This window comes from Gaeumannomyces tritici (assembly GCF_000145635.1).
Source record: "Gaeumannomyces tritici R3-111a-1 unplaced genomic scaffold supercont2.1, whole genome shotgun sequence".
Taxonomy (NCBI): Eukaryota; Fungi; Ascomycota; class Sordariomycetes; order Magnaporthales; family Magnaporthaceae; genus Gaeumannomyces; species Gaeumannomyces tritici.
The window spans coordinates 6774451-6798293 of NW_008804545.1; the positions used below are offsets into that span (position 1 = coordinate 6774451).

At 60.7% G+C, this 23843-nt stretch overlaps 10 protein-coding genes across 10 annotated transcripts; 3 read left to right on the forward strand and 7 right to left on the reverse strand.

The window, feature by feature from the left end:
* Positions 1–100: 100 nt before the first annotated feature.
* On the reverse strand, positions 101–2970 carry GGTG_02133 (hypothetical protein). Its single transcript, XM_009219904.1, has 2 exons — positions 2426–2970; positions 101–2348 (listed from the first exon to the last, which is right to left on the reverse strand). The coding sequence occupies exons 1-2, from the start codon at positions 2574–2576 to the stop codon at positions 622–624; spliced, it is 1878 nt and encodes a 625-aa protein (XP_009218168.1). The 5' UTR covers positions 2577–2970; the 3' UTR covers positions 101–621.
* Positions 2971–3657: 687 nt separating this feature from the next.
* Positions 3658–5590, reverse strand: GGTG_02134 (hypothetical protein). Its single transcript, XM_009219905.1, has one exon. The coding sequence runs from the start codon at positions 5235–5237 to the stop codon at positions 4128–4130; it is 1110 nt and encodes a 369-aa protein (XP_009218169.1). The 5' UTR covers positions 5238–5590; the 3' UTR covers positions 3658–4127.
* Positions 5591–6168: 578 nt separating this feature from the next.
* GGTG_02135 (cytosolic non-specific dipeptidase) lies at positions 6169–8583 on the forward strand. The gene is made up of 2 exons (XM_009219906.1): positions 6169–8030; positions 8093–8583. The coding sequence occupies exons 1-2, from the start codon at positions 6505–6507 to the stop codon at positions 8271–8273; spliced, it is 1707 nt and encodes a 568-aa protein (XP_009218170.1). The 5' UTR covers positions 6169–6504; the 3' UTR covers positions 8274–8583.
* Positions 8584–8630: 47 nt separating this feature from the next.
* Positions 8631–10911, reverse strand: GGTG_02136 (hypothetical protein). The gene has a single exon (XM_009219907.1). It carries the CDS (start codon positions 10166–10168, stop codon positions 8954–8956), a length of 1215 nt encoding a protein of 404 aa, XP_009218171.1. The 5' UTR covers positions 10169–10911; the 3' UTR covers positions 8631–8953.
* A 44-nt stretch (positions 10912–10955) lies between these two features.
* On the reverse strand, positions 10956–11460 carry GGTG_02137 (hypothetical protein; the record flags this gene model as incomplete). The annotated part of the gene is made up of 2 exons (XM_009219908.1): positions 10956–11051; positions 11398–11460. The coding sequence occupies 2 exons, from the start codon at positions 11458–11460 to the stop codon at positions 10956–10958; spliced, it is 159 nt and encodes a 52-aa protein (XP_009218172.1).
* A 1494-nt stretch (positions 11461–12954) lies between these two features.
* On the forward strand, positions 12955–14064 carry GGTG_02138 (ornithine decarboxylase antizyme; the record flags this gene model as incomplete). Its single annotated transcript, XM_009219909.1, has 3 exons — positions 12955–13098; positions 13183–13772; positions 13854–14064. 3 exons carry the CDS (start codon positions 12955–12957, stop codon positions 14062–14064), a joined length of 945 nt encoding a protein of 314 aa, XP_009218173.1.
* A 456-nt stretch (positions 14065–14520) lies between these two features.
* GGTG_02139 (imidazole glycerol phosphate synthase hisHF) lies at positions 14521–16587 on the reverse strand. The gene is made up of 2 exons (XM_009219910.1): positions 16295–16587; positions 14521–16197 (listed from the first exon to the last, which is right to left on the reverse strand). The coding sequence occupies exons 1-2, from the start codon at positions 16415–16417 to the stop codon at positions 14620–14622; spliced, it is 1701 nt and encodes a 566-aa protein (XP_009218174.1). The 5' UTR covers positions 16418–16587; the 3' UTR covers positions 14521–14619.
* On the forward strand, positions 14590–23810 carry GGTG_02140 (hypothetical protein). The gene is made up of 2 exons (XM_009219911.1): positions 14590–17191; positions 17264–23810. Exons 1-2 carry the CDS (start codon positions 16940–16942, stop codon positions 18578–18580), a joined length of 1569 nt encoding a protein of 522 aa, XP_009218175.1. The 5' UTR covers positions 14590–16939; the 3' UTR covers positions 18581–23810.
* Positions 18648–20595, reverse strand: GGTG_02141 (hypothetical protein). Its single transcript, XM_009219912.1, has 2 exons — positions 19720–20595; positions 18648–19639 (listed from the first exon to the last, which is right to left on the reverse strand). The coding sequence occupies exons 1-2, from the start codon at positions 20272–20274 to the stop codon at positions 18956–18958; spliced, it is 1239 nt and encodes a 412-aa protein (XP_009218176.1). The 5' UTR covers positions 20275–20595; the 3' UTR covers positions 18648–18955.
* On the reverse strand, positions 20479–23228 carry GGTG_02142 (hypothetical protein). The gene has a single exon (XM_009219913.1). The coding sequence runs from the start codon at positions 22454–22456 to the stop codon at positions 20753–20755; it is 1704 nt and encodes a 567-aa protein (XP_009218177.1). The 5' UTR covers positions 22457–23228; the 3' UTR covers positions 20479–20752.
* Positions 23811–23843: the final 33 nt, after the last annotated feature.

A 23843-nucleotide genomic window follows, 5' to 3' on the forward strand; every position in this document is an offset into this window, starting at 1 on the left:
ACACATCTTCTGAAAGTCGGATGTTCCCCTCTTTTGATCTACGTCCAATTTCTTGCCGCCTGCGGGAGATCCACTCCAGTGCTCTGTACCCATGTGCCAATTTCCATCCACTTGGCCCCGCTAGCGGCTCTTGACTGCGCCGGGTTCAAGAGAACAGTTGTATGTTTTTGTTTTTGATGATTTATCATTCGAAATTATTAATACAATATGGAGGTAGGGTAGGGCTCCAGGCACCTTCCCACGTATCTCTAGGTCTCCTCGCTCCATCCCTTGTTAAATCCGAGGCTTATCCCCTCTTTGCAGTCAGCTCGCGACCAATGCACTGTCCGAACCCCGTCCCGGAGCGCGAGCGGGGCCGCGAAGGTCGCTCATAACACGTTGATGCGATCGAAGCAGGCAAAAGAGTGATCCCAATAATAAGATCGACAGAGTTAGTACAGTATAGAGAGTGTAAAGCAGTCGCTATGGTATCAATGACAAAGGGAAGAAAACAACAATGCTGGGCTACCCAAGACAACGCCAAGTGCACTCACTATACAAGCCGAAGGCACACTTGAACGTAGGCTCGCAAAAATTTCCGTTCCCCGACCAAAAGAAACAAGTAATACAACACAGAGCATTTCAGCCAACCTGTTTCGGTCTCGGGCTTATTATCTCCTTGACGCTCTCAAGCCTCAGCTTCTGGAGCAGGTCGCCCGTGATCCTGTGCCGGATGTGGCGGTTGAACCCGTAGGTCAGCGCGTTGGCCAGGCCGATGTACTGGCTCGAGCTCTGCAGCGCCTGGGCCGCGCGGCCCGTGAGCGGGTGGCCGGCCGCCTCCATGAGGCGGTTGATGAGCCCGGGTATCCAGAGCAGGACGTAGAGGATCGGGTACGCGTTGAGGAGCAGCATGCGCTGCACCTCGCGGTCTACGTGCCGCTTCTCCTGCCGCATAGGGAACTCGCTGACGTTGGTCGGGCGCCGCGACGGCGCCGCCGCCCCCGTGGCCTGCGACTTCCACGGCAACACCGACGGCCACTCCCTGCTCGAGTCCTCCGCTGCCGCCGCCGCCGCGCCCTTGCCGTGCGCTTCGTCTTGGTGCTGCGGCTGTGGCGCCGAGGGCCCGAAGCCCTCGGCCGGGCCGGACCGCCGGGTCGCGCTGGTCTTTGCGTTGGGGAACAGGCTGTACGTGGACCCCACGGACGCGCGGCTGTCGTCGGTGAGCAGGGTCGAGTCGGACGCGTTCCTCATGTGGCTCTGCTGTTGTGCGGGGTCGGCGGCGGCGGCGGCGGCGGCGAGGCCGCTCGCGTCTGACACGCTGCGCCTGTGCGCGGGCTCGGGCCTCGCCGGCCGGCTTCCCCGGGGGGACAGCTGCGGGCTATCGGTGGTGACGGCGAAGCCGATCCGGATGGTGTGGGTGCCGTTCGGGGTGTGGGGGGCCGAGCCTAGCGGCGTGTTGGGAATCCTGGGGTCCCACGTGAGTGCGCCGGGCTTGCTGCCGGCCCTGGCCTGCAGCCGCTGCTTCCTCGCCAGCTCCTCGTCCGCGAGCCTTTCCCTCTCGATCGGCGTCAGGAGCCCCTCCCGGTCCTCGTACTCCTCGCCCAGGCTGCTGCGGTTGTCGTTGTAGAACGACATGCCGAGCCCGCCCCTGCTCTCCATCCTGGCCGCCGCCGGCGGGAGGGCGAGCGGCTTCAGCGAGTCGGTCCGCCCCCGCGCCAGGCTGTCCTGCCTCTGCCTGTTCTCGACCGTCTCCACTGACGCCCCCTCCTCCTTCTCCTTCCCGCCCTGCTCATCTGTTTGGAAGGGGCCGAGCACCCCCAGCGCGCCCGGGTAATTGTTGTTGTTGTTGTTGTTGTTGTTGTTGTTGTTGCCGCTACCGCCCGTCTGCTGCCCCGCGGCCGAGAGCTGCGACCAGCCCGTCTTGAGGGCCATCCCCATGGACCGGAAGTGGTTGCGGAGGTAGTACCAGATGTACAGGTAGATGGCGACGGTGCCAAAGATGATGGCGAAGCGCCAGCCGTGCGTGAGGGCGTAGCGCAGGTCGGGTCTCGCGGCCGTGATCCAGCACCAGTTGGTGCCGACGGGCGTCATGGCGCCCATGGCGGTCGCCGTCAGGCCCGTCGTCAGCGGCACGACCCAGACGGACAGGCACACGAGGATCTTTCTCAGGCGCGAGACGCCCGGCATGAAGGTGGTGCGCGTCACCGTCAGGAGCGTGACGACGGCGATGGCGAGGATGCTGAAGTCGACGGCCTGCACCGAGATCTGGCCCACCAGGCCGTTGACGACACAGGACGCGCCCGGGAAGAGCTCGCGGCCGCGCATGTAGATGATGCCCGATATCGAGTTGTCGAGCGAGTTTATGAACTCTGGAGGTTTGTGGTCTAGTTAGCAAACCGGCCATTCGGCGACGGCCGTAGGGAACAACCATCTAGCCATTTCTTACCGGCTAGTGTCAGGTTAAGGATGAGGGCGTGTCTGAAGGACCGCTGCTCCTTGTGGTATACAGTGAACGAGATGAGGACGCATGTTGATGCGACTAAGGACAGCAAGCTGCCCGTGAGCGTTACCGAAGCGACCACCGGATCGTACGCCATGCTGCCAGCAGATCGCCAGCGTGGGATGTGGATATCTGTGATGCTGCCGGCGTGTGTGTGTTCTCCCCCTTAGTACGCATTATTCTCTTCGTCACCGATTATTGTCGAAGAAAAGAAAAAGAAAAACAAGAAAAAATTCAGGCCAGGAAGGCCACACCTCACGGGGCATGCCGCAGTAGATATGCGTAAACGTCGGCCTCTCCCCCGGCGCTGGGTGACCCACGAGGGGACCCGGGCGCGCAGGGGAGTGACACAGCGGTGGGCACGCCGGATCGTGATATCGCGGAGACCTATTTCCAGAGCGACATTTGCGACAGCGTCCTTGTCCCAGCTTGGCACTTTGATCCTGGGAGGCGGAGCCGATGCGAGTCAGGCTGGCATCCTGAGATCCCCCCCCCCCCCCACCCCCCCCCCCCCCCCCCCTCGGAGCCGCAACCCGTCGCAACCCCTGGTCCGCACACCCAAGCGTGCAACGTCGTCTCACAACTGATGTATTTTGGGTGCCGCATGGCATGAATGTTCAGGGCGTTGGGTTAGACGCCATAGGCGCCACTCCCGCGGCATACGGAGATAGGAGGCGAAAAAAATCGCCACCCTCGAGGTAGCAGCCCATGTTCAGCCCCTACCAAATAAGGCCTAGCCTACAATCCTTTTTTTTTTTTCAAAAACAATCACAGGCCTGGCCGTGTACCAATTCGAATCAGCCCGCACGCGTTTCAATCGATTGGTTACCATCTGCGAGGGAAAGAAAGAGGAAAAACCCACCAAGTAACAAAGGGGTAACAGGGGGGTTGAAACTGGAGATCGCAGGGGTTGTGGTGATTTGGGGGATGTTACGAAACTTCAGAATTTTTCGTCCTTTGAAAGCTTTTCTTGGTTTTTCCTTTTTTTCACCAACTTTAATAATGGCAGTAACTTTATGCCAGCACGTGACCCCCATTTTGGCCGCCCTTGTGATTTCTAGTTTTAACCCCTGTTAGGAGGTGGGTTTTTCCTCTTTCTTTCCCTTGCTGATGGTAGTGCATACCCTGTCCCCTGCCCTCGCTTCACGAGTGACCTCCCCACTGTAGATTATTTAAGCCTCACACCTCCGTAAAGCCGGACAAACGCGGCCTGGTGGCTGTACCTGGCTCAAAAAAGTGAGGGGTCGCCCAGGCTTTATTTCTAGATCTAGTAAAAACACTCCAGTTTCAATCCACCAACCGGGTTTAGCCCTCCCAAGCGAATCCCACCCCAAAAGTAAAAACAGCAACACCCACGAATCCGATCGATCTTCAACACACAACGCTTCTATAACAAAGGGAAGATTTTGTTATTATACACCAACTTGACAGCATAATCCATCAAATGTCCTTGGAATTCCAACTGCACAAAAGCAATAGAACAACAACCGTCCGCACAACGACCCACATCACCAACAATCAAGTGGCAAAAGCAAGTGGAGATCCGGGGAGCGGGCTGACCCCAGATGCCAAAGGTGCCGATGTATCCAGGCGGTTGATGTGTTGTCGCGAACCCACTGCTAGTGGGACGGTGCGCCGTCGCCCGAGCTTAGGCAGGCCTGAAGTGGCCAAGAGCACCATCGTCCCCACCGTCGAAGAGTGTGTGCATGCCGTCGAGGGCGGCAAAGTGGTCGGCGAAGGCCATGCCTTTCCTCCGTTCCCATTCGGTCCTCCTCCAGTCCCAACTCTCTTCGTCCGAACCAGACAATGCCAGCTCCTCCTCGAAGCCAGAGAGGTCCTCCGGGGTGCCAGTCTCGGACGGGCCACCCCGCCAGCCCCCAGGCCGCTCGGGCAGCAGGCCGCTCTCCTCGATGACGATAGCCGGGTGCACAGTGAAGCGGCCGAGCTTGAAGACGTACTTGGAGACTGCCGTGGCGAAGATGTGTTTCTGAAAGTCTGTCGTGGTGGCGATGGAGGGGTCGACCGAGTCATCGTCCACGTTTCCTGTAGTCTTCTTCGCAGATGTGTCGCCACCAACGGATCTAACTTTTCCAGCGCCGCGAAACAAGCCCTTGCCGTCCCAGCGGGTGGGACGCACCTTTCCCGCGTCGACAAAGTGCGTCAGGATGTAGAGCCACTTGCGGTCGAAACACAGGACGCGTGACCACATCTCATACTTGCTGTAGGGCGCGATCTCGCGCTTGAACGAGCAAAAGACAGACCCCAAGCCTATGCCGAAGCCGCCCTTGATCAGGTTCCCCTCCTTGTCCTTCACCACCTTGTAGGCGGCATTCTTTGTCACGCGCTCCATGCCCTGGGCAAAGAGGTGCATGAGAAGGTGCGACCTCGAGACGTCGAGGTCAGAAAAGTAGGTCGAGTTGGACTTGTGGAAGTTGTAGTCCGTCTCGAGTAGGGGTGCGTGGGTCCTCGTGATGGAGTAGTGGTAGAGCACGCGGGGCGGGCCCGGGCTCCGGCGGATGGCGGCATGGCGAAGTAGTGACGCGAGGACCCGTGTGGTCCATGCAAATGGCAGGTTCTTCCGGTTCATTACCAGGAAAATGAGCAAGGTGATGCGACTGACCCGCCCCGGCCCAGTGAGGAAGTTGTAAATGATCGACATCCAGTTCAGCCTCGAGAGCTGGTGGCCCGTATATGCCAGCGTCAGCGCCGTGAGGGGCGCAAACACTGGCACCAGCAGTCCCGCCGAGCCGACAGCCATCCTGGGTGACCTTGACTACTCGCGCGTCTTGCGTGTGTTACCAGTGAGGGGGTTTGCTGTTCCTTTCTCGCCGTGATCGCGGCCGGAAGCCACGCCTCCACTAGCACTCCCAGCGCCCCAGCCAAGGGCCGCACCGGAAACGCGCGCTCTCAACGCGCCAATGAACAGGACAATGAGGGCGACGACCCAAAGTGGAACAGCGCGCGCGTAGCAGAAGAGGGCGGAGCTACACCTGGACAGGACGGATCGCGCAAGTGGTGATGACATGGATCGACTGGCTGGAAGAGCCGGTATATTGACGGCGTCGAGGTCTGGGGTTGTCGCTTGTCTTATGTGGTCGCTTTCCTTCTGGGCCTCGGCTCCAGCTGTTGTTGTGCCTGGCGACCACCCGACCAATGGACGTCGACTTGGCGTAATCCTAAGTGGGTCAGGGGCCAACGCCTTGGTGGGAAAAAGTGGACCCCAACCCTCAGCCAAGGTGGCAGGGTGTGTAAAAATGCATATGCAACGCACGCGTATGCATTTTTAAATAAACGGTAAATAAAATTCAACGTAAGTAATTTATATATATTAATAATTATAATAGAGCTCAATTATTAAAATATGTACGTAAAATATTAAAAATTATAATTGTATTATAAAACAAATCAGTAAATGATATATGAATGGGTCCCACCCTATTTGATCTCTTTGCCCACCTTGGCTGAGCTGACTACTGTGGAGTGGCTCTCAGCCTCAAGCGAACGCTCAGAACTTTCGGCTTTTTGGGGCACAAGCCACGAAGCGCATTCCAAAGGCAGCAGCGGAAACCGAGATTGTTGAGACACAAGGAGTTTGCATGTTGACAGGAGTGACGTCAGCCACCCAACCTCTACTTGGGCATCAACCACCATATCAACCACTCGAAGTTTGGAATGATTGGGATACTGTTGTTCGAGGTTGCTCCCCAGTGATTGAAGGGCTTCGGCCGTTCCCAAATGACGGACCCCTTCGCAACTAACGCAGAAAAAATGTAGTCTAAGGAAGCTGAGTATCACGTGACATGTGTTTGAAGATTGGCACCAAAGACGAGCCCCGGCCATCGTACCCCACCTCACAGCGTCACTGCCCGTGCGTCCCTCCCGCACCCAAGCATTGAACCGCTGCCAACCGCGCAGCAACTCTTGGGCTGGAGGGGAGGTCATCAGATTGCCCCTCTTCGGCCGAACGTCGAGTCTGGCCACGGCCGGGTGCTCACACTGAGCCATCAGCAAGTCAAGTCAAATCAATGCCCCGCACATTGGCCCTGGGTGTGCGACCTTCCCACCTGGGATGTACTGGGCGCAATCTGCACGGCAACTTTAGAAGTAGCATCCCTTACTGCCTTCGCCCTCTTTCCACCTCGCACCACCCCTCACCCTTCTCGAATCGATACTTGCTCGAACGATCGACTGTCCTGCCCTCCCCCCGCGACACTGCTGAGCACTGTCGCCGCATTACCAGCAACAGCACCCAGACCCGACCCTATCTGACCGACGCCATCCGCACCCATCAAGCCCGCAAGATGGCTCCCAAGCTCGACTCCTTTTTCTCCCAGGTCGACAGCCTGTCGGATGCTTTCATCGAGAGGCTCCGCGCGGCCGTCGCCATCCCGTCTGTGTCATCGGACGCCGCCCGCCGACCCGATGTCGTTCGCATGGCCCACTTCCTCGAGTCGGAGCTCAAGACTCTTGGTGCCCACGTAGAGCTGCGCCCGCTCGGAAAGCAGCCCGACAACCCTGCCCTGGACCTGCCGCCGGTTGTCCTGGCCCGCTACGGCTCCGATCCTGCCAAGCGCACGATCCTCGTCTACGGCCACTACGACGTCCAGCCCGCTGAGAAGTCGGATGGCTGGGCCACGGAGCCCTTTGACCTCACCGTCGGCTCCGACGGCCGCATGTTTGGCCGCGGCAGCACCGACGACAAGGGCCCGGTGCTCGGCTGGCTTAACGCCATCGAGGCCCACCAGAAGGCTGGTGTCGACTTCCCCGTCAACCTACTCATGTGCTTCGAGGGCATGGAAGAGTACGGCTCCGAGGGTCTTGACGACCTCATCATTGCCGAAGCGCCAAAGTTCTTCAAGGATGCCGAGGCTGTCTGCATCTCGGACAACTACTGGCTCGGCACTGAGAAGCCTTGCCTGACCTACGGCCTGCGTGGTTGCAACTACTACAGCGTCGAGATCAGCGGCCCCGGTGCTGACCTGCACTCTGGCGTCTTCGGTGGCACCGCCCAGGAGCCCATGACTGATCTGGTGCGCGTGCTGGGCACGCTGGTGGACACGTCGGGCAAGATCCTGATCCCCGGAATCAACGAGCAGGTCGCGCCTATCACAGCCGAGGAGGAGACTCTGTACGACAACATCTCATTCACAATGGAGACGCTGCACGAGTCGCTCGGCTCCAAGACGACCATCTTCGAGGACAAGAAGCCGACACTGATGGCGCGGTGGCGCTACCCTTCTCTGTCCCTCCACGGTGTCGAGGGTGCCTTCTCGGCGCCTGGAGCCAAGACTGTCATTCCTGCAAAGGTGATTGGCAAGTTCTCCATCCGGACGGTTCCCGACATGGAGATCGAGAAGACGAACGAGCTCGTGTACAAGTACGTCAAGGAGCAGTTTGCCAAGCTCGGCAGCAAGAACACCCTCAATGTCTACGCCCAGCACACGGGCAAGTGGTGGGTGGCCAGCCCCAACCATTGGAACTTCACGGCCGCCGCCAAGGCCGTCGAGCGCGTGTGGGGTGTTGCCCCTGACTTCACCCGCGAGGGTGGCAGGTATGTTTCTTCCCCTTCTCCATGCCTCGAGATATTATCGCTTACACGTACGTAATTTGCAGCATCCCCGTCACCCTCACCTTTGAGCAGGCCACAGGCAAGAATGTCCTCCTGCTCCCCATGGGAAGCTCTACCGATGGCGCTCACTCCATCAACGAGAAGCTCGACAAGCGCAACTACATCGAGGGCATTAAGCTCCTGGGCGCATACCTACACTACGTGGCTGAGGAGCCCAAGAAATAAGTGTGGGTGCCTGCCACGATGTAGTTATGATTTCGAACGGGCACGTAATTATCTCGAGCTGTATTCTTGTGGTTGGTGGCACACTGCCTGATGAGTCCACGGTGATTAATCTGATGGCTTTGTTCTACCAATGTGATATGTTTTACCCCGCAGTGGAATCAAGGAGTTCGTGCTCCTAGTCGAGACGCAATTACGTAATGATGGTCCAAAGAGAGTGCGATATGAATCACGACTTTTTTGTTGCTTCAGATAGAAATGCCAAGCGTGGCTACGCCTCCAGCACTATAACTGCCTCTTAGGAAACCTGTGCACAGGGCGTGGCAACACAGCAAACGTCAAGCATCAAACCAAAACTGATTCGTGAATCCAACCTTCGGTATATTATCCCTGGCGGGCGGTCATAGCCTGCCTACCTATGGAGGTGTCTGTCATATCATAAAGGAGTGATCAAGGCCTTCAGGAGAAAATACAAGAAACGCCAGTTATCCAGCCCCCGAGGTATCAATAAAATGCACGTCAGACTCCGCGAATCCCGCCCATGCCACCAGTCGAACCGCCGCCCGCGAGGGAGCAAAAGGCGGCCGGCATAGCGCATCCCTGGTATCAAAAGCATACTGGTATCAAGTTGTTCAGCAAATCGTCCGTCGTCAATCCCGTCAGCCGGCCATCCTGCCTCTCGCTCACACCCTACGGCCGACGAGCGCGCGCCTCATCTTGCGCCTCTTGGCGACCGCCTCGGCATTCCACGTGCCGGCAAAGATGTCCTCGCACTCGTCGTCGTCGTCCGAGTCGAACACGACGGGCTCCTCGTCGTCGGGGCCGTCAGCCCTGTCCTTGTGGCCGCAATTGCCGGTGCTACCTTCGTTGGCTGACCATGGGCCCTCGTCCTCCCGGTAGTCCAGCCCTTCGTCGTCGTCCTCGTCGGAGCCGTCATCATAATCACCGTCGCCGTCATCGTCGCCCGCCGGCGCCGCCGGCAGCCGCCCGGCGTCCCAGCCTCGCCAGGCGACGACGCGGGCCGTCTCGAGTATGAACTTGCCGACCTTGTACTTCTGCTGCGACTCGCGCGCGTCCACGTACTTCCACCCGACCTTTGTGCCGCACACGCGGCAGCTGATGTCGGCCACGACGTGCGACCCCGTCACGAGCTGCCGGTTCTCGGACCGCCCGACCTTGATGTTGACGAGCTCCCCGCCGCCGTCACCCCCCGCCGCCGCCGCCGCCGACGACGACCAAGACGACGACGACAGTCGCCCCGCGGCGGGGATGGGGACGGGGACGTTGCTGGGCGACGCGGGCGCCACGAGGAATGCGCGCCCGTGCCGGCCCGTGAAGCCCTTGGACACGATCTGCGACGCGAACGCCAGGTCTGTCGCGCAGATGCCGCAGCGCAGCGTCGCGGGCGTCGGCGGCGCCAGGCGTCGGCGGGGTTGTTGTCGCCGCGGCCGCCCCTGGTGCTGCTGTGTTGTGTCCGAGCCGCCGCTGCTGCTTGTCTCCGACGGGACCGAGTGGACGGAGCCGCTCAGCGAGGGCGCGCCCCCGTCGTCGCTGTCGCTGTCGCTCTCACAATCTCCCTCGTTTTGGGGGTTGTTACTACTACTATTATCATTACGCACGACCGACGACGAAGACGACGACGACGACTGGTGTTGGTGGTGGCTCTTTTGTCGGCGGCGGAACAGCTGCAGCGGCAGTGCGGGTAGCAGGAATGTGGGGAAGGGCGGAGCAGCAGCAGCTGTTGTGGACGGCTTGGCGGCGGCGGCAGACGCCGCCGCAGAGGAGCGGCCGCTCCTGTTGCTCGAGGTCACGATGCTGGAGCCAAAGATGGACATGATTTGTATGCCTGTCGCGTCGGGGGAAAGCAAGCCCGTGTCGACGTAGTATGCGCTCTCCATTTGGGCGAGAGGAGAGAGAAGAAAAAGAAGAAGAAAAAAGAGGAGGGAATAAAAAAAAAGAAAATAAGAACAAATACCAGACACTAAAAGGGCGACGGAGGGGGGGTGGACAAGGGATGTATTAGAAATGCAAGCCAGACAAATCAGGGCGACAGGGGAAGCAAGTGCCCCAGAGAGGCATGTGCGTCGCCCTCTCGCGTGCCCGATCGCGATGCAAGTGGGCGGCAGGTTGCGCTGGCGCCCGACCACGAGCCAGGAAGCCTCTTGCGTTGCGTTTGTGCTATGCTTGCTTGCTTGTCCGTAGAACTGGAGGTGGTGGTACCAGGTCAAGTGGGCTGGCTGGGGGCGCTGTGTAAGCCGCCGGATCCGCCGGAGATGATGGCACGAGTCCTGAGGGAGGGGAAGCAGGAGGGAGGAGTATGCACACTCCGGCAAGAGGAGACGAGGTTGGACTAGGCCTCGGGCCAGCGAAGACGAGTCTGAGAGCGACGCTTCACGAGTGCCCGTTCAGGACGTCGTGATCTGGGCGTGTGAGATTCTGACGTCACGGGCGACAGGCTAGACCCGACTGTGCGACTTTGCTGGACGAAGTGGATGGGGATGAAAGGTATAAATCTACGACTAAGATTGACGAGGGAGGATGGGGAATTGAGGGTATTCTTGTGCGTTCAAGCCAAAGATACACCGAAGCAATGCGAGAGCGAAGAACTAGAGAGGAGCTGAATGATTTTTTTGCTTTTTTTACTGTGCCCATGGAGGGTTGGGTATTGGATGGAGGCCCGTGGTGTCAGGCCGCCTTGATCGCCAGGCCTCCTGCCCTACCGCCTGCCCGCCTGCCTGAGTTGACTGCCTGGGCGCTGTCGCTATCGATCAGGGGGAACAGCTGCGTGATCCATATCAGCGGCAGCGTCCACCAACCACAGCAGCGAAAGCCCACACACCAAAACCCACCCTGGACGCATAACGTGACGGCTTTCTCTTTGTTCGTTTCCCTCCTCCTCTTTCTCAGCCGATATCTGCCACAAAAGGGGGGCCTTCTCGGGGGTGTGGGTGACACTGACGCCCCCACAGTCCACTTGAACAGGTCGGGGTGGCCTTTCTTGGCCGGGACTTGCCATGGTGCGTTGGCTAGCAGAGTCCTTGCGAAGGAGGGGCTGTCAAGCCAACCCTGCACTTTTCCTCCTTCCCCCTTTTGTCCTTTGACGGCTCTGACCCCCGCCGCTACACACCCCACGGACGGCGGGGTCATAGCCACTACTGTACACTGTCGGCAGGCACATCGGATCGTCCATTTAGGCTCTGAGACGGCCAGTGCCCGCTTTGAGTTGCACGATTCCGTCCGAGTCCGGCCAAAACCAACGCGGGGACGCGAGCTTGTCGTCGTCTCGCCCTCTGGCCTGCCATTCCTGCCAGCTGGGTACAATACTCTGCAAAGTCCAGGTGACAAGCCCAGTACCGAGCTGGCACTTATTAAAGTAAGACAAGATGGCGAACCCCTAGCGAGGATGACTCCACCAGCCACGATGCAATCTGCAATAAAGACAAGTGCAATCAATAGAGGCATGGATGGAGTGGTTCCCGAAAAGGGTGTTGAAATAAGGGACGATGGGTGGCTATGGATCTGGGCTGCATGATGGGTGTCGGGTTGTCCATGAGGCCAATAAGTCGTGCGAGATGTTATCGCCAGAAGATCCCTGATCGTTGGGTGTCCACTTTGGGCAGGGTCGACACACGCCTTCCCGATAACAAAGCGCGCTTGCAAGTCAGTCTGGCTTTGGCCAACACACGCGCGGCTGATGCGGCAGCCACCAGGCTTTTTCACCATGGGCGAGTCAAAAGAACTCTTTCTCCTCTTTTGCGACGGGGCCCCTTCCCTGTTTGGCAATGGCGGCATCGAAATCCACGGACGGAGACTGAAACTCGGGACGGTAATGGATGGTCACATGGTGGACTCTGCTCTTTTCGAGGAACGAATTCTTACATAAAACGGGGCGCAAACGGGAAGTAAATTTAGCTAAGGGAATGCAAACGGCTGGCTGTGTCGGCTGGGCTGTGAGGATGGCCAAGACGCCCCAAGCCAAGGCACTGTCGAGTGTGCCGATTGGATATGATGCCATTCGTGGAAGCTGCTTTATGGCGACCATGGAGGGCGGCAACGCGGCATCCTTGGTCCATGCTACCCGTTTTCCGCAACTGGACAACCAGAATGAGGCCATAATGACTGGAGCGATTCGCCCAGCGTCAATGCTGGGTGCGTGTTGATTGACTTTTGGCCCGCTCCTGCAGCGCGACAGTGCATACAGACAGGGCCATTTGGCGCTCCCACGTGGAGGAAGGACCTGGAAATTGGCGTCGCTTAGGCGCTACAGGCCCATTCAGACGCCAAAGTTCTGGAAACGGCCAGAAAAGAAGCGGGGCCCGGCAAAAATCGATTGCCACCGCCCGCACAGCCGACACTCAATCCCTTCTCCGCTTTTCCAGCTGCTTCCTGGACTTCCACCTCCCCAAGTGTCTCACCTCTTCAGGCTCTCCCAGCTTCTCCAACATCCAACCGAGTCAACACCAAAATACCCCCAGTCCGACCACGATAAATACCTCGTCAGAACCCCCTGCTCTCGTCCCAATTGCCGCCTTGCCTGGCCAATTTGCCGACGATAACCCTATTTTCAGCATCCGCGTCGACTCCCAACTGTCACCGCCAGTCCGCAAACACCCAGTTCCCGCCGAACCCCGACCTCGCCCATCGCCAACAACGACACCCAAAGTGGCATCACCCAGCAGAAGCAATGGCGTCAATGAAACAGGAATCCAATTATAGTAGTAGTAATTACGGCGAGGACGCCGCCGCCCGCCAGGCGAATGTCCTTGCCAGCTGCTACCTCGTTGACTCCTCGGCCTCGCTCCGGGGCCTCCACTACTGCACCACGAGCGTGACTGGTTCGTTGACTCCCTGGCTGCTCCTTTGTCCCGACGAACCCCAAAGCTAACTCACGCTATCGTTCGCGTCGTGGCAGGGGCAGAGTGGTATTCCTGAGGTCCCTTCCTCAGGACTACCGTCGCCACCAACAAGTCCCCCCCTCGCAGCCATAACGTCGGACAACGAGCTCGCCCTGACCCACAAGTCATCCAAGAGGCAGCGCTCCGCGACGACGACCAACGCCGGCCCTGGTGGCGCCGGCAGGAACAACAACGCTAGGCAGCGAAGGGGGGCGACATCACGCATCAGGGAAGAATGTGAGAGGTTCTTTTGCGAGACCATGCGTGCCGTGTTCCGGGATGAGCGGAACTCGGCAACGCGCGGCTCCGGCCTGACGGGTGTCTATGATAATCATCACCACTACCACCACCAACAACACTACGACAGTCACTATTCCGACAACGGGCAGCTCAGCACCCCGCCGCCGAACGACTACCCGTTCCCCGACCAGGATCGGCTCGTCGGCGGCCACTGCGCCGGTGACGCCAACGTCGTGGCCTGGATGGAGATATGGGACTATGTCGGCGGTGCCGGCTTCCGTGGGTTCCTGGTCGAGGACGGCAACGGCGAGAAATCAGCCTTTGTCTTTTTCGACATGGCCGTGGTTGGCAGGGATCTGAAGCAGGCGTAAGTTTTGAACCCCTGTCGAGACCAACCCAGACGCTGCCGTCCTTTGTACCGATGCTAACCGATGTCTATACTCTGCAGGCTCATTGCGATTATGGAGTTGGCCGACGGGCCGCTTGACTGCTCCAAGGTCGTCATCGCCATCGACCGCGAGATACCGGTGAGCGAGTCCAAGAGTCTTATGAGGGGTCTGCAGTGGGCCGGCTTCTCGCTGGCCTCGCTCGACAACTATGCCGGCGGCGCCCTGGACATTACGAGCCCGAGGTGGCTTTTCATGGCGCACGAGGACTGAAGCGTCCTCGCCATTTTTTATTCTATGCTCGACGTTCTTTGATGTTTTCACGATTATGTTGTACTTTTATCTCGTCACGCCCCTTTTCTTCTTGCTTGCCGCGGCAAGTTTCCTGTTTTGAGGCTTTGCATTCAACAATCGACCAAAAGTTGTTCGTGCTCTTCTTCACACCTTGTTATTTTTTCCGTCTCTTTGCATCCTGGGTAGACTGCCAGCCGTTATCTCCGTCAGCGGCAATTGTTCTGCCATGTCTGAAAGCGTGGTGCGTGTTTACATGTTGAGGACGACGGAAAGCCTGGAGGTATGACTCTGTTTGACGTCCAATTAGGCGTCCCCAAGGAGGAAAAAATAAAAGCGATCTGAAAACGGATATGAAGGAGGGCTCGTCAAGCACAAGACTGATGCCTACCGGAACAGAAAACGTTTCTACAAAAAAAACACGGCTTATTTTGCTTTTTTTATTATTTGTTCTGGTCTAGATATCAGCTTGACAGGAAACCCTCACAGGGCCGCTCAATATCACCAGCTCGTTTCGCCGATGATATATGTCCCCTTTTACAACTCGCCCTCAAACTGCCTGACCATGAGCCCCTTTTGGGCCAGGTGGTCCTTGACCTGCTTGACAGTGTACTCGCCGCGGTGGAAGATGCCGGCGCCGAGGGCGGCGTCGGTGGTGGTCTTTGCAAACACCTCCTCGAAGTGTGCCGGGCAGCCGGCGCCGCTCGAGGCGATGACGGGGATGCGGACGGCGGCCTTGACCTGGGCGACGAGCTCGAGGTCGAAGCCGCTGTTTGTGCCGTCGCGGTCGATGCAGTTGAGCAGCAGCTCGCCGCAGCCCATGGCCTCGACGGCGCGCGCTAGCTGCACCACGTCGACGTCGCGCGTCTCGCGCCCGCCCTTTGCCGTGCACGCGTACCAGCAGTAGCCCTCCCCGTTCGGCCCCGGGAACGCCGTCTTGAGCGTGGCGTGCGGCGTGTCGGCCGGGGACGCGACGTAGACGCGTTTGGGGTCGACCGACACCACGACGGCCTGGTTGCCGTAGGCGGCGCTGATCTGCTCGATGGCCGTGTCGCCGGCGAGGACGCCGCCGCCGCCGCCGCCGCCGCGGGCGAGGTAGGCCTCGGCGGCGGCGACGGCGTCGGACCCGATGCTGACCTTGTCGGCGCCCGAGGCGAAGTACATGCGGGCCACGTCGAGGGCGGACACCCGGGTGCCGTCCACGTCGATCGTGTCGCGGATGCCGCCGCCGACGGTGAGGGGCACAAAGACGGTGCGCGAGGTGCGGCGCAGCACCTCGAGCATGGGCAGGTCGGCGAGCGGGCAGTCGCGGAACGAGGTGATGTTGAGGAAGGTGACCTCGTCGGCCCCCTGCTCGTAGTAGCGCCGCGCCAGGTCGACGGGCTTGCCGAGGTTGCGGACCCCGCGCGCGTCGTCCTTCTCGCGCACGTCGTACTGGTCGCCCTTGGTCACGACCAGGTCGCCGGCGTCGTTGGCGCGCACGTCGAGGCAGGCGATGACGCGGCGCGTGAGGCCCGTCGTGGTCGGCGCGGGGGAGGTGGCGGTGGCGGTGGCGGTGGTGGTGGTGGCAGTAGTAGCAGGAGAGGAACCCAGCTGGGCGGCGCCCTCGCCTGTCAGGAACGACCGCAGCACGCGCAGGCCGGCGACGCCGCTCTTCTCCGGGTGGAACTGCGTCGCGAGCACATTGCCGCGCGCGACGGCGCCGACAAAGACCTCACCGCCGTACCGCGCCGTGGCGACGGTCCAGCCCGCGGCCTCGAGCTCGCCTGGCACGTAGGGGCGCTTGTACGAGTGGACGTAGTAGTACTTTGACGAGGCTCGCAGGTCGTACATCCCCCCTTCCGAGAGCGGCGGCGCGGTGGCGGCGTCGTTCCAGCCAATGTGCGGCACGGCCTTGTCGGCGTCGTCGAAGCGGTCCAGGCTGCCGCCGATGACGCCCAGGCCCGCGCAGCCGGGGGTCTCGGACGAGCCAGCGAAGAGGACCTGCATGCCGACGCAGATGCCCATGAAGGGCTTGCCGTCGTCGATGTGCTTGCGGATGGCGGGCAGGAAGCCGGCGCCGGCCAGCTGGGACAGGCAGTGGCCAAAGTGGCCCACGCCAGGGAGGATCAGTTTCTACGAGGAGGAGGTTGGTGAGACGATGCAATGTTGTGCATGAGAAGACACACATTTATATCCCGCGATTTTGACGTCCACGCTGGGAAATACGTACATCCGCATTGGCAATCTCCTCGGGCGTCCTGATCCATTCTACCTCATAGCCGACCTTCTCGATGGCGTTGGCAAGACTGCGCACGTTGCCAGCGACGTAGTCGAGGAGGTGGACCTTGGGCATTGTGTCCGACTCTAACGCAATGTGCCAAAGATACGTCTACTATTCCTCGGGACAAACGAGCGACACGAGCAACGGCCTTTTCTCCCCGCGAAGCATATCCTTGAGTGAGTCAATGGATCGGAATCGCCTTAGTGCGTCACAATCAATGCTGGCGGAGGGGCTCGTTCCTGTCGCTATCGATAATCGTAAAATGCGCCGGCATCGCAGCCTTTTCCAAGCCAGGGTTCCCTGCACCAACGCCGGCCCGCTGGTAAGGGTGGGGTGGGGCGGTGGTGGGGCGCCGAGGGGAAGAAAGTTCATTGAAGCGCAATTGACGTTAGGAAGTTCGCGTTGGAGCGGAATTGAAGCGTTCCCGCAGCCACGGTTGCGGGCATCGGAAACCTGCACCATATCCATTGATAAGAAGGTCGAGAGCCCTCAGATTCATAAAATGCTTCACCCACTGGACAGCGCGCGAGTCTCCACATCCATACATTATCTCGCGCCCGCATGACCTGATCCCTGTAGCTCCTGTCCTCCGACATGGCCTCTCTACCTGTCGCGAACCCGCCGACCGCGGCCCACGTCGAGCCTCGTCCACATCTGCCATCACGACCACATCCGGCGGCCTCTTCTACTGTGACAGCACCAGATGCAGCTCAGCGATTCTCGCCAGAGTCTTCTATGGAACCGTCCCGCTCGGCAGACGACGTTGAGCCCGAAGGCGAGGGCGATGGCGCCGGCGAAAGCTCTGAATCAGAATGGGAGTACGAGTACTCCACGACGGAGACCGAGGTGGGCTTTTGTCACTACCACCGCGCAACCTTGGCGCGCCAGAGGAACTAACCGTCGGTCACAAAACAACAGACATACTATCTGACCGTAGACCTGTCAATACCCGATTTCGCCCAGCTCAAAGATGACGCCATCATCCACAACACGCGTGGGGGCTATAAGAGCTGGTTCAATCCCATGCTGGAGAAGCCCGACATCACCGGGGTGTTTGAGAACGATGACGACGACGACGATGCTGCGCGGCGCCGGGGCCGAAAGGACCAGACCGGTGCCACGATCCACGGCAAAGGGCGCCCCCCAGCAGGAGACGGTGGAGGAGATACCGCGCGGCCAGGCAGCAAAGGCAAAACGTGGGAGGACCGCGAGGAGCAGCAGATACAGATCATGGATTTGCACACGGAGCGGCCGCTTGTCGCCCACAGGGGCATGGTCTTCACGGGGACGTGGTCCAACAACATCGGCACCGAGCTGATCTTCACGGAGCCGCTGGACAAGAAGCAGGAGGACCAGGACGACGACGACGAGGAAGACGAAGCCGAGATGGAAGACGGCGGCAGCAGAACTCCCCAGAACGACTCCGACTCCGGGCGGCCGGGAAGCAGCACAACGTCGGGCGTCGCCGCCAGGCGTGGCACAAAAGGAGGGGCCAGCACCAGCCGGCCCCTGCCCTACATAACGGCCCTGCCCGGCGCCACGCTCCTGGCCGCGTCCTCGGCGCGGCTGCAGTGCCGCCCCACGACGCTGACGGCGCGCTCGGCCCCGCGGCGGCGGCACGAGGCGCACCGGGCGGCGCGGGCCGCCAACGGCTTCGCCATCCAGGTGACGGACGACCGCACGGGTCAGCGGCGGCCCCAGGCGCGGTTCCTGGAGCGGCTAGCGGCGCTCAAGCGCGCCCGGGGCGAGGCCGACGAGGTCACGGTCGCCACGGTCGAGAACCCCGACGACCTCGTCGAGGGCGACTCGGACGAGGACTTTGAGCGCGAGAAGAAGGCGCGCAAGCGCGGCTACGAGGACGGCCGCAGGCTGCGCCGCGCCCGCCTCCAGCGCATCAACGACGGCCTCGACCCCAACCCGCGCCGCCGCCGCCGCCGCCGCCCGGACGACAGGCGCGGTAGGAGGGGAGGGGAAGAGGACGAGGACGGGGCCGAGGGGAGCGTGGGTGATGTGGGGTCGTACGTCGGGCTGGACGGCCGCTGGTGGTTCGGCGCTACCAACCCTGATTCTCTCGGGCCGCCCCCGCCCGGTGCCGCGGCCGGTGGCGACGGTCAGGCTGCGGAGGGTGGGGAGGGCTCTGGGCCGTCGAGTCCTAGGAAGCGACGGCGACTGAAGCTACTGGAGGCCGATGGTCAGGAGGAACAAGGGGCAAAAGGAAGCCAGCAGGTTGCGTAGAGGCTGCATGTGGAAAAGCCAAGATGATAGCAGAAATGATACCCGAGGTCGACTTGTTATGTGGGTCGCCATCTTTACAGCCTCGAAACGGTCATATCGTTGCGTTGTCATCATAAAGCCACCAGCTTGGTAAATGGTAGGTATCTTTTGTGCATTAATCGCAGAACTCCTTCCAGGAATCGTTGCCCATGCGGCCGAACGAGGGATGTCCCGGAAAGCCAGTGTCCGTCCATTTTATATACGCATGAAAAAAGACCGAAAAGGGACCAAATCCTTACAGAAACGCCATACTCCGCACCCCTGCCATGAGTAACACCAACAGATAGACCACCAAGAAGGGAGGAGGGGGCCCAAGAAAAGAAACAGCGCCCCAAGTCAAGCAAAGTGGATGCCCTCGGCGTTGAAGGCGGCCAGCAGGCGCAAAAAGTCGTTCTGGTCGCACTTGTTGGCGCGCTGCTCGGCCAGCCCCGTGTCCGCCAGCACCTTTTCCAGCTTTGACCGGACCAGCTCGCCCACCTTTGTCTTTTTCCTGCGGCTCGGCGTCTTTGCGACGGCGGAGGCGGCGGAGGCGGCGGCTGTGTCCTTTTTGCGGTCCTTGAAGAACTCGGGTATGGCCTCCTCGTCGCCGTCGTCGCCGTCCACCTCCATAGAACCACAGCCGCCCCAGCCCTCGTCATCGTCCTCGTCCGCGTCGTCGTTGGCCCCGTCCGTGTCCATCTCGACATCATCAACGTCGGCGCCAGCGGCGGTGCCGCCGCCCTCGACGACGCTCTCGTCGACCGCGACGCCGTTCATGGTGCACCAGACCTTGTAGTTGCGCTCGGCCATGGCCAGGACCTCCTTGACGCCCAGGAAGGAGGCGTGCAGGGTCTTGTTCTTGCGGTTGAAGCACACGCGCAGCATGCCGTCCCACTCGTCCCACGACACCTGGGGCCGCTCACGGCCCGTCTTGGGCTCGATGCGCACGACCGACGACTCGACCTGGGGCGGCGGCTTGAAGTTGCCCTTGCCGACCTTCATGATGTGCGTGACCTTTGAGAAGAGCTGGACGTTGACGGACTGTGTTTTTTGGGATTGGTTGTTAGGGGTTGGTTGCAGCTATAAGAGGAGGGAGATAGAGAGAGGGAGAAAAAACGCACCAGCCGCGAGTACAACGAATCCCCCGGCTGCGCCGTCAACCGCGACGCGAACTCGCGCTGGAACATGAGCACGGCGCAGCGGGGCGGGTTCGGCAGCGCCAGCACCTTGAAGACGAGCGGGCTCGAGATCTGGTAGGGCGTGTTGCTGATGAGCACGTCGAAGGGCGGCAGCTCGGCCTTGATGACGTCGCCCAGTATCACCTCGAGCTTGCGCTGCTCCGGCCGCCCCTGGACGCGCTTGGTCAGCTCGGCGCCCATGCGCGGGTCCAGCTCCACGGCCACGAGCCGCGCCGCCCGCTCCAGGATCTTGACCGACAGGTTGCCCGTGCCGGGGCCCACCTCGAGCACCGTGTCCGTCGGCCGCAAGAAGGCCTTCTTGACGATCTCCTCGGCGATGCCGGGGTTCTTGAGTATGTGCTGCCCGTAGTCCTTTTTGAACTTGAACACGTTGTTCTTGGCCGGCGCGCTGCCGCCGCCGCCGCCCGGCTTGGTGTGTCGGTCGTAGGGCGACGACGAGGCGGCGCCGGCTCGCCGTGGTGTTTTGGCCTTGCCCATCGTCGGCGGTCGGTTTGAGGGGCTGGAGGGGAGCTGTCGCGGTCGTCGGCCGGCTCTGAAGCAGGTGGAACAAGAATGATTTCGGTCTCGGACGGGCGGGGGTACTTTCGGCGCGTCTCCGGCTCGATCGGGGCGTCGGTGTGAAGCTCAGCGGGCTTGGCTTGCCTTCAATTTTCTTGTCGCCTCACCACGATTTCCTGATTTTCCTGTCGGGAACTTTTTTTTTCTGCTGGCCATTTACACCCCACGCTATCTATCCTTGTTCCCCGCAATCTTTTCTCAACGCACGCCCCTGTCCCACAAATCAAGAACCCTAACCCCGCTACTCCAGAACCAGCATCAGTGGAAGAAGAGGCATGGCGCTTGCGCTTGAAAACGGCAATGAGAGGTATCAAAAATATAGATAGGAAAAGAAAAATGAAAGTATAGCTACATTGGTAACATATGAGCTGGAGCTGTGTTGCTCTTGGGTCCCTCCTCATGTCTTGGCATTCATAGCCTCCTCATAACTCGGTGGAGGCTCCTCGAATTCGCCCCCGGGCTGTGCTCCCTGCGAGGGCCCGGCGGTGCTGGCCGCCTGGCCTGGCATAGTAGGTCCCCTGGGCGGCAATACTGGGGGGACTCCAGCCGCTGCGGCATGCGCGTGCACGACGCCGCTGCTGCTGCTGCTCTCGCCGGGTGTGACCCCCGACGTCGCGGCCGCCTGCTCGGCCGCCTTGCTCTCGGGCGAGGCAAGGCCCGAGTAGACGTCGATGGAACTAAAAACGAGCGGCAGCAGTATCGTCTGCGGCTGGACGCCCCTCGGCAGCGTGGCGCGCAGGCCCCAGCTCAGGCCGACCTTGATCTCGAGCCGGAAGGTGCGGCTCAGGTTGCACGTCGTGAAGGTCGGCGTCATGCCCGCCTGGCCCAGCGCCCCGGGCACGCGGCAGTCGGCGCCGTCCCACAGCGAGTCGGCGGGCAGGACGAGCTCGTCGTTAACGGGGCCATCGGGCATGACGACGGGGACCGACAGGTTGGGGCGCGACACGACGACCCAGCGGCTCGTCTCGACGTTGGTGAGGTCCTGGCAGCGCACCGTTGTCGACGCCACCAGTTCGGCGTGCAAGCTCGTCAGGAAGACGGGCTCGAGGCTGGGCGCCAGCTTGCGCGCTATCATGCGTAGCGGCAGCGGCTTGCCCATAGTCAGGATGCTCGGGTAGGGCAGGCGCGCCGACACCTCGACGGCGGGGGGCAGGCCGCGCTGCAGCGGCTGGTCGGCGCCCGGGGTGCCAGCGCCGCTGTTGTTGCCGTTGGCATCATTGCTGCCTCCCTCGCCGGCGTTGGCCGCCGAGGAGGAGGAGGAGCTGTGGCTGAAGAAGTGGTTGTTCGACTTGCTGCTCGAGGAAAAGAAGCTCTTCTTCTTGCCCCCGCCCTCGGCGGCAGCGGCCGAGCCCGGCGAGCGCGGGCGAAAGGTGAAGGGTCTGCGGGCGTAGGCCTCCTGCCCCGTCGGGATGACCCTGGGCGGCTCGAGCGGCAGCAGGCGGAAGTTGTGCTGGTAGCGCCAGTTCTCCTTGAGCAGGCCGGGCCGCTGGACCGTCACCTTGACGTAGTAGCCGACCTCTGCCTGGTGGGGCAGGCCCGTGAAGGTCGGGGGCAGCTGCTTGGTGACGTGCGTGTAGAGAAGCTGGCGGCTGCCGTCCATGACGCGGATGCCGCCAATGCCAAAGAGGCCGCCGGCGCTGTCGCCGAAGCCGCCGGCGCCGCCGATGCCGCCCAGCTGGGCCATGGAGTGCGGGTCGCCGCAGCCGTTTTCCATGGGGATCTTGAAGCGGAACTGGAAGGCGTGCTGGCCCGGGTTGAGCCAGACGGGCACGGCGTGGGGCGGCACGTCGGGGCCCGGGAAGACCTGCTGCACGCGGTAGAGCACCTTGTGGTTCTCGTGCACGATGCTGCCCGGGGCGCCGGGCGGGCCGTAGTTGCGGCGGCCGGGTCGCACGCGCGGGTTGTGCGGGTACGCGCCCGGCGCCAGGTTGGGGTCCGTGGCCGGCACGCCCAGCGCCGTGCGGCTCTCGCCCTCGAGCTTGACCACCACGGCGCCGACCTGCTCGGCGCGCGTGAGGGAGAGCACCACGCGCCCCGACACCACGTCGAGGTTGGTGTACTGTTCTGGCGGGCCATTGTCCAGCACGATGCGGATGGACATGGTGGGTGTGTGGGTGCGTGGCTTCTGCTTGTCCCTCTCTATCGGCGAGCTGTGCCGTCTCCTGCTGCTGGCGAAGGTTGTCTGCCCCAAGCTCCCGTCACCCCTGACGCAATGGGTGGGGTCACCAACCTTGGCGGAGCTTTGAGCGAGTTGAGTTTAGTGAGTGTGCTGGTTCAGACCAGTTGAGTGCTGGAGTGACTCGCGAGAGCTCTGAAACCAGAAACCAGAAACCAGAGACCAAAAAAATAACTCCAGCAGCTCAACTCCGAACGGGCATCGCACCAAAGAAATCCCTCTCGCGTCCTGGCCCGCCCGATGACAGACGCGCGGAAACGGTGCTTCTTTCGGCCGCAAAACAAGCCCAGACGCGCGTGTTGCTTATTCCGCGGGTCCCAGAAGAGGGCCGACTGGCCGGCCGAGGACGCCGTGTGTGGCCTGGGTGGCGGCGCCGTGGTGGGCGTGCGTAATTTGCGCCCTGCTTCGCCTCGTTTTGGCTGGAGTTTGCCCCGTGCTTCCCCCCTCAGCAGTCGGCTGTGCTGGCGGTTGCCACCCACTCGACTCGGGCGTCCGTCTCTAAAAGGGAAATAACTTGGGTCTCGGTAGGGCCAGCGACAAAGCAGCAAAGACATAAGGAATGATTGTGATGATGTGAAGGAGAAGAGAAAAGAACAAACTTCACGGCTTCTACTAGTATTTCCAGGTCGCCCGACCTTGCAACCCCCACTGGCGCCCATCGTCGGCTGTCCCCTGGACTCTGGTTCTTGGCGGCACCAGCTCGAAACGCCAGCCCAAGCGCCCAGCCCAGGCGATCACTGCTATTTTTAGCGCTGACTTTGGCCTTTGTTGGCTCCCTCCCGCATACGGATCGACAAGCCGCGGAAGAAATCGAGGCGCCTCCAGGTATCGTAGCAGTTAACCCTTTCTTGAGGAGGGGGGCATAAAATCTTACATGGGTTGTAGCCCCAGCTACAACAACGTTCCTCTTTTGCCTTTGTGTAACGGGTACTACCTTGGTCTGGTCCCAACAGTTTGTTGTAGCTCAGGGTCGCTCGAGTTCAATTCCCCGTACGGTCGCGCGCATAGGTTTCCAACTATAGCGCTTCTTCTGCTGGGGGCGGGGGGCAATTGGCTCCAGCGATTCGAAAAGCCGACCGAAGCTTTTCAAGGGAAGCTTATAGCGATTACCCTACTATGGCATGGGCGCCAGCACCCTGGAAGGCGAACCTTAATTGCAATTAGGGATAATTGCGGTTTAAGGGTAGGGTATTGTTACGGTACGGTCGCTTATAAAGACCTCGCATGCGTTGTAAAACGTTCCTCTTTTGCCTTGGTGTAACGGGTACTACCTTGGTTTGGTCCCGTGACATTTATTTATTTATTTATTTAT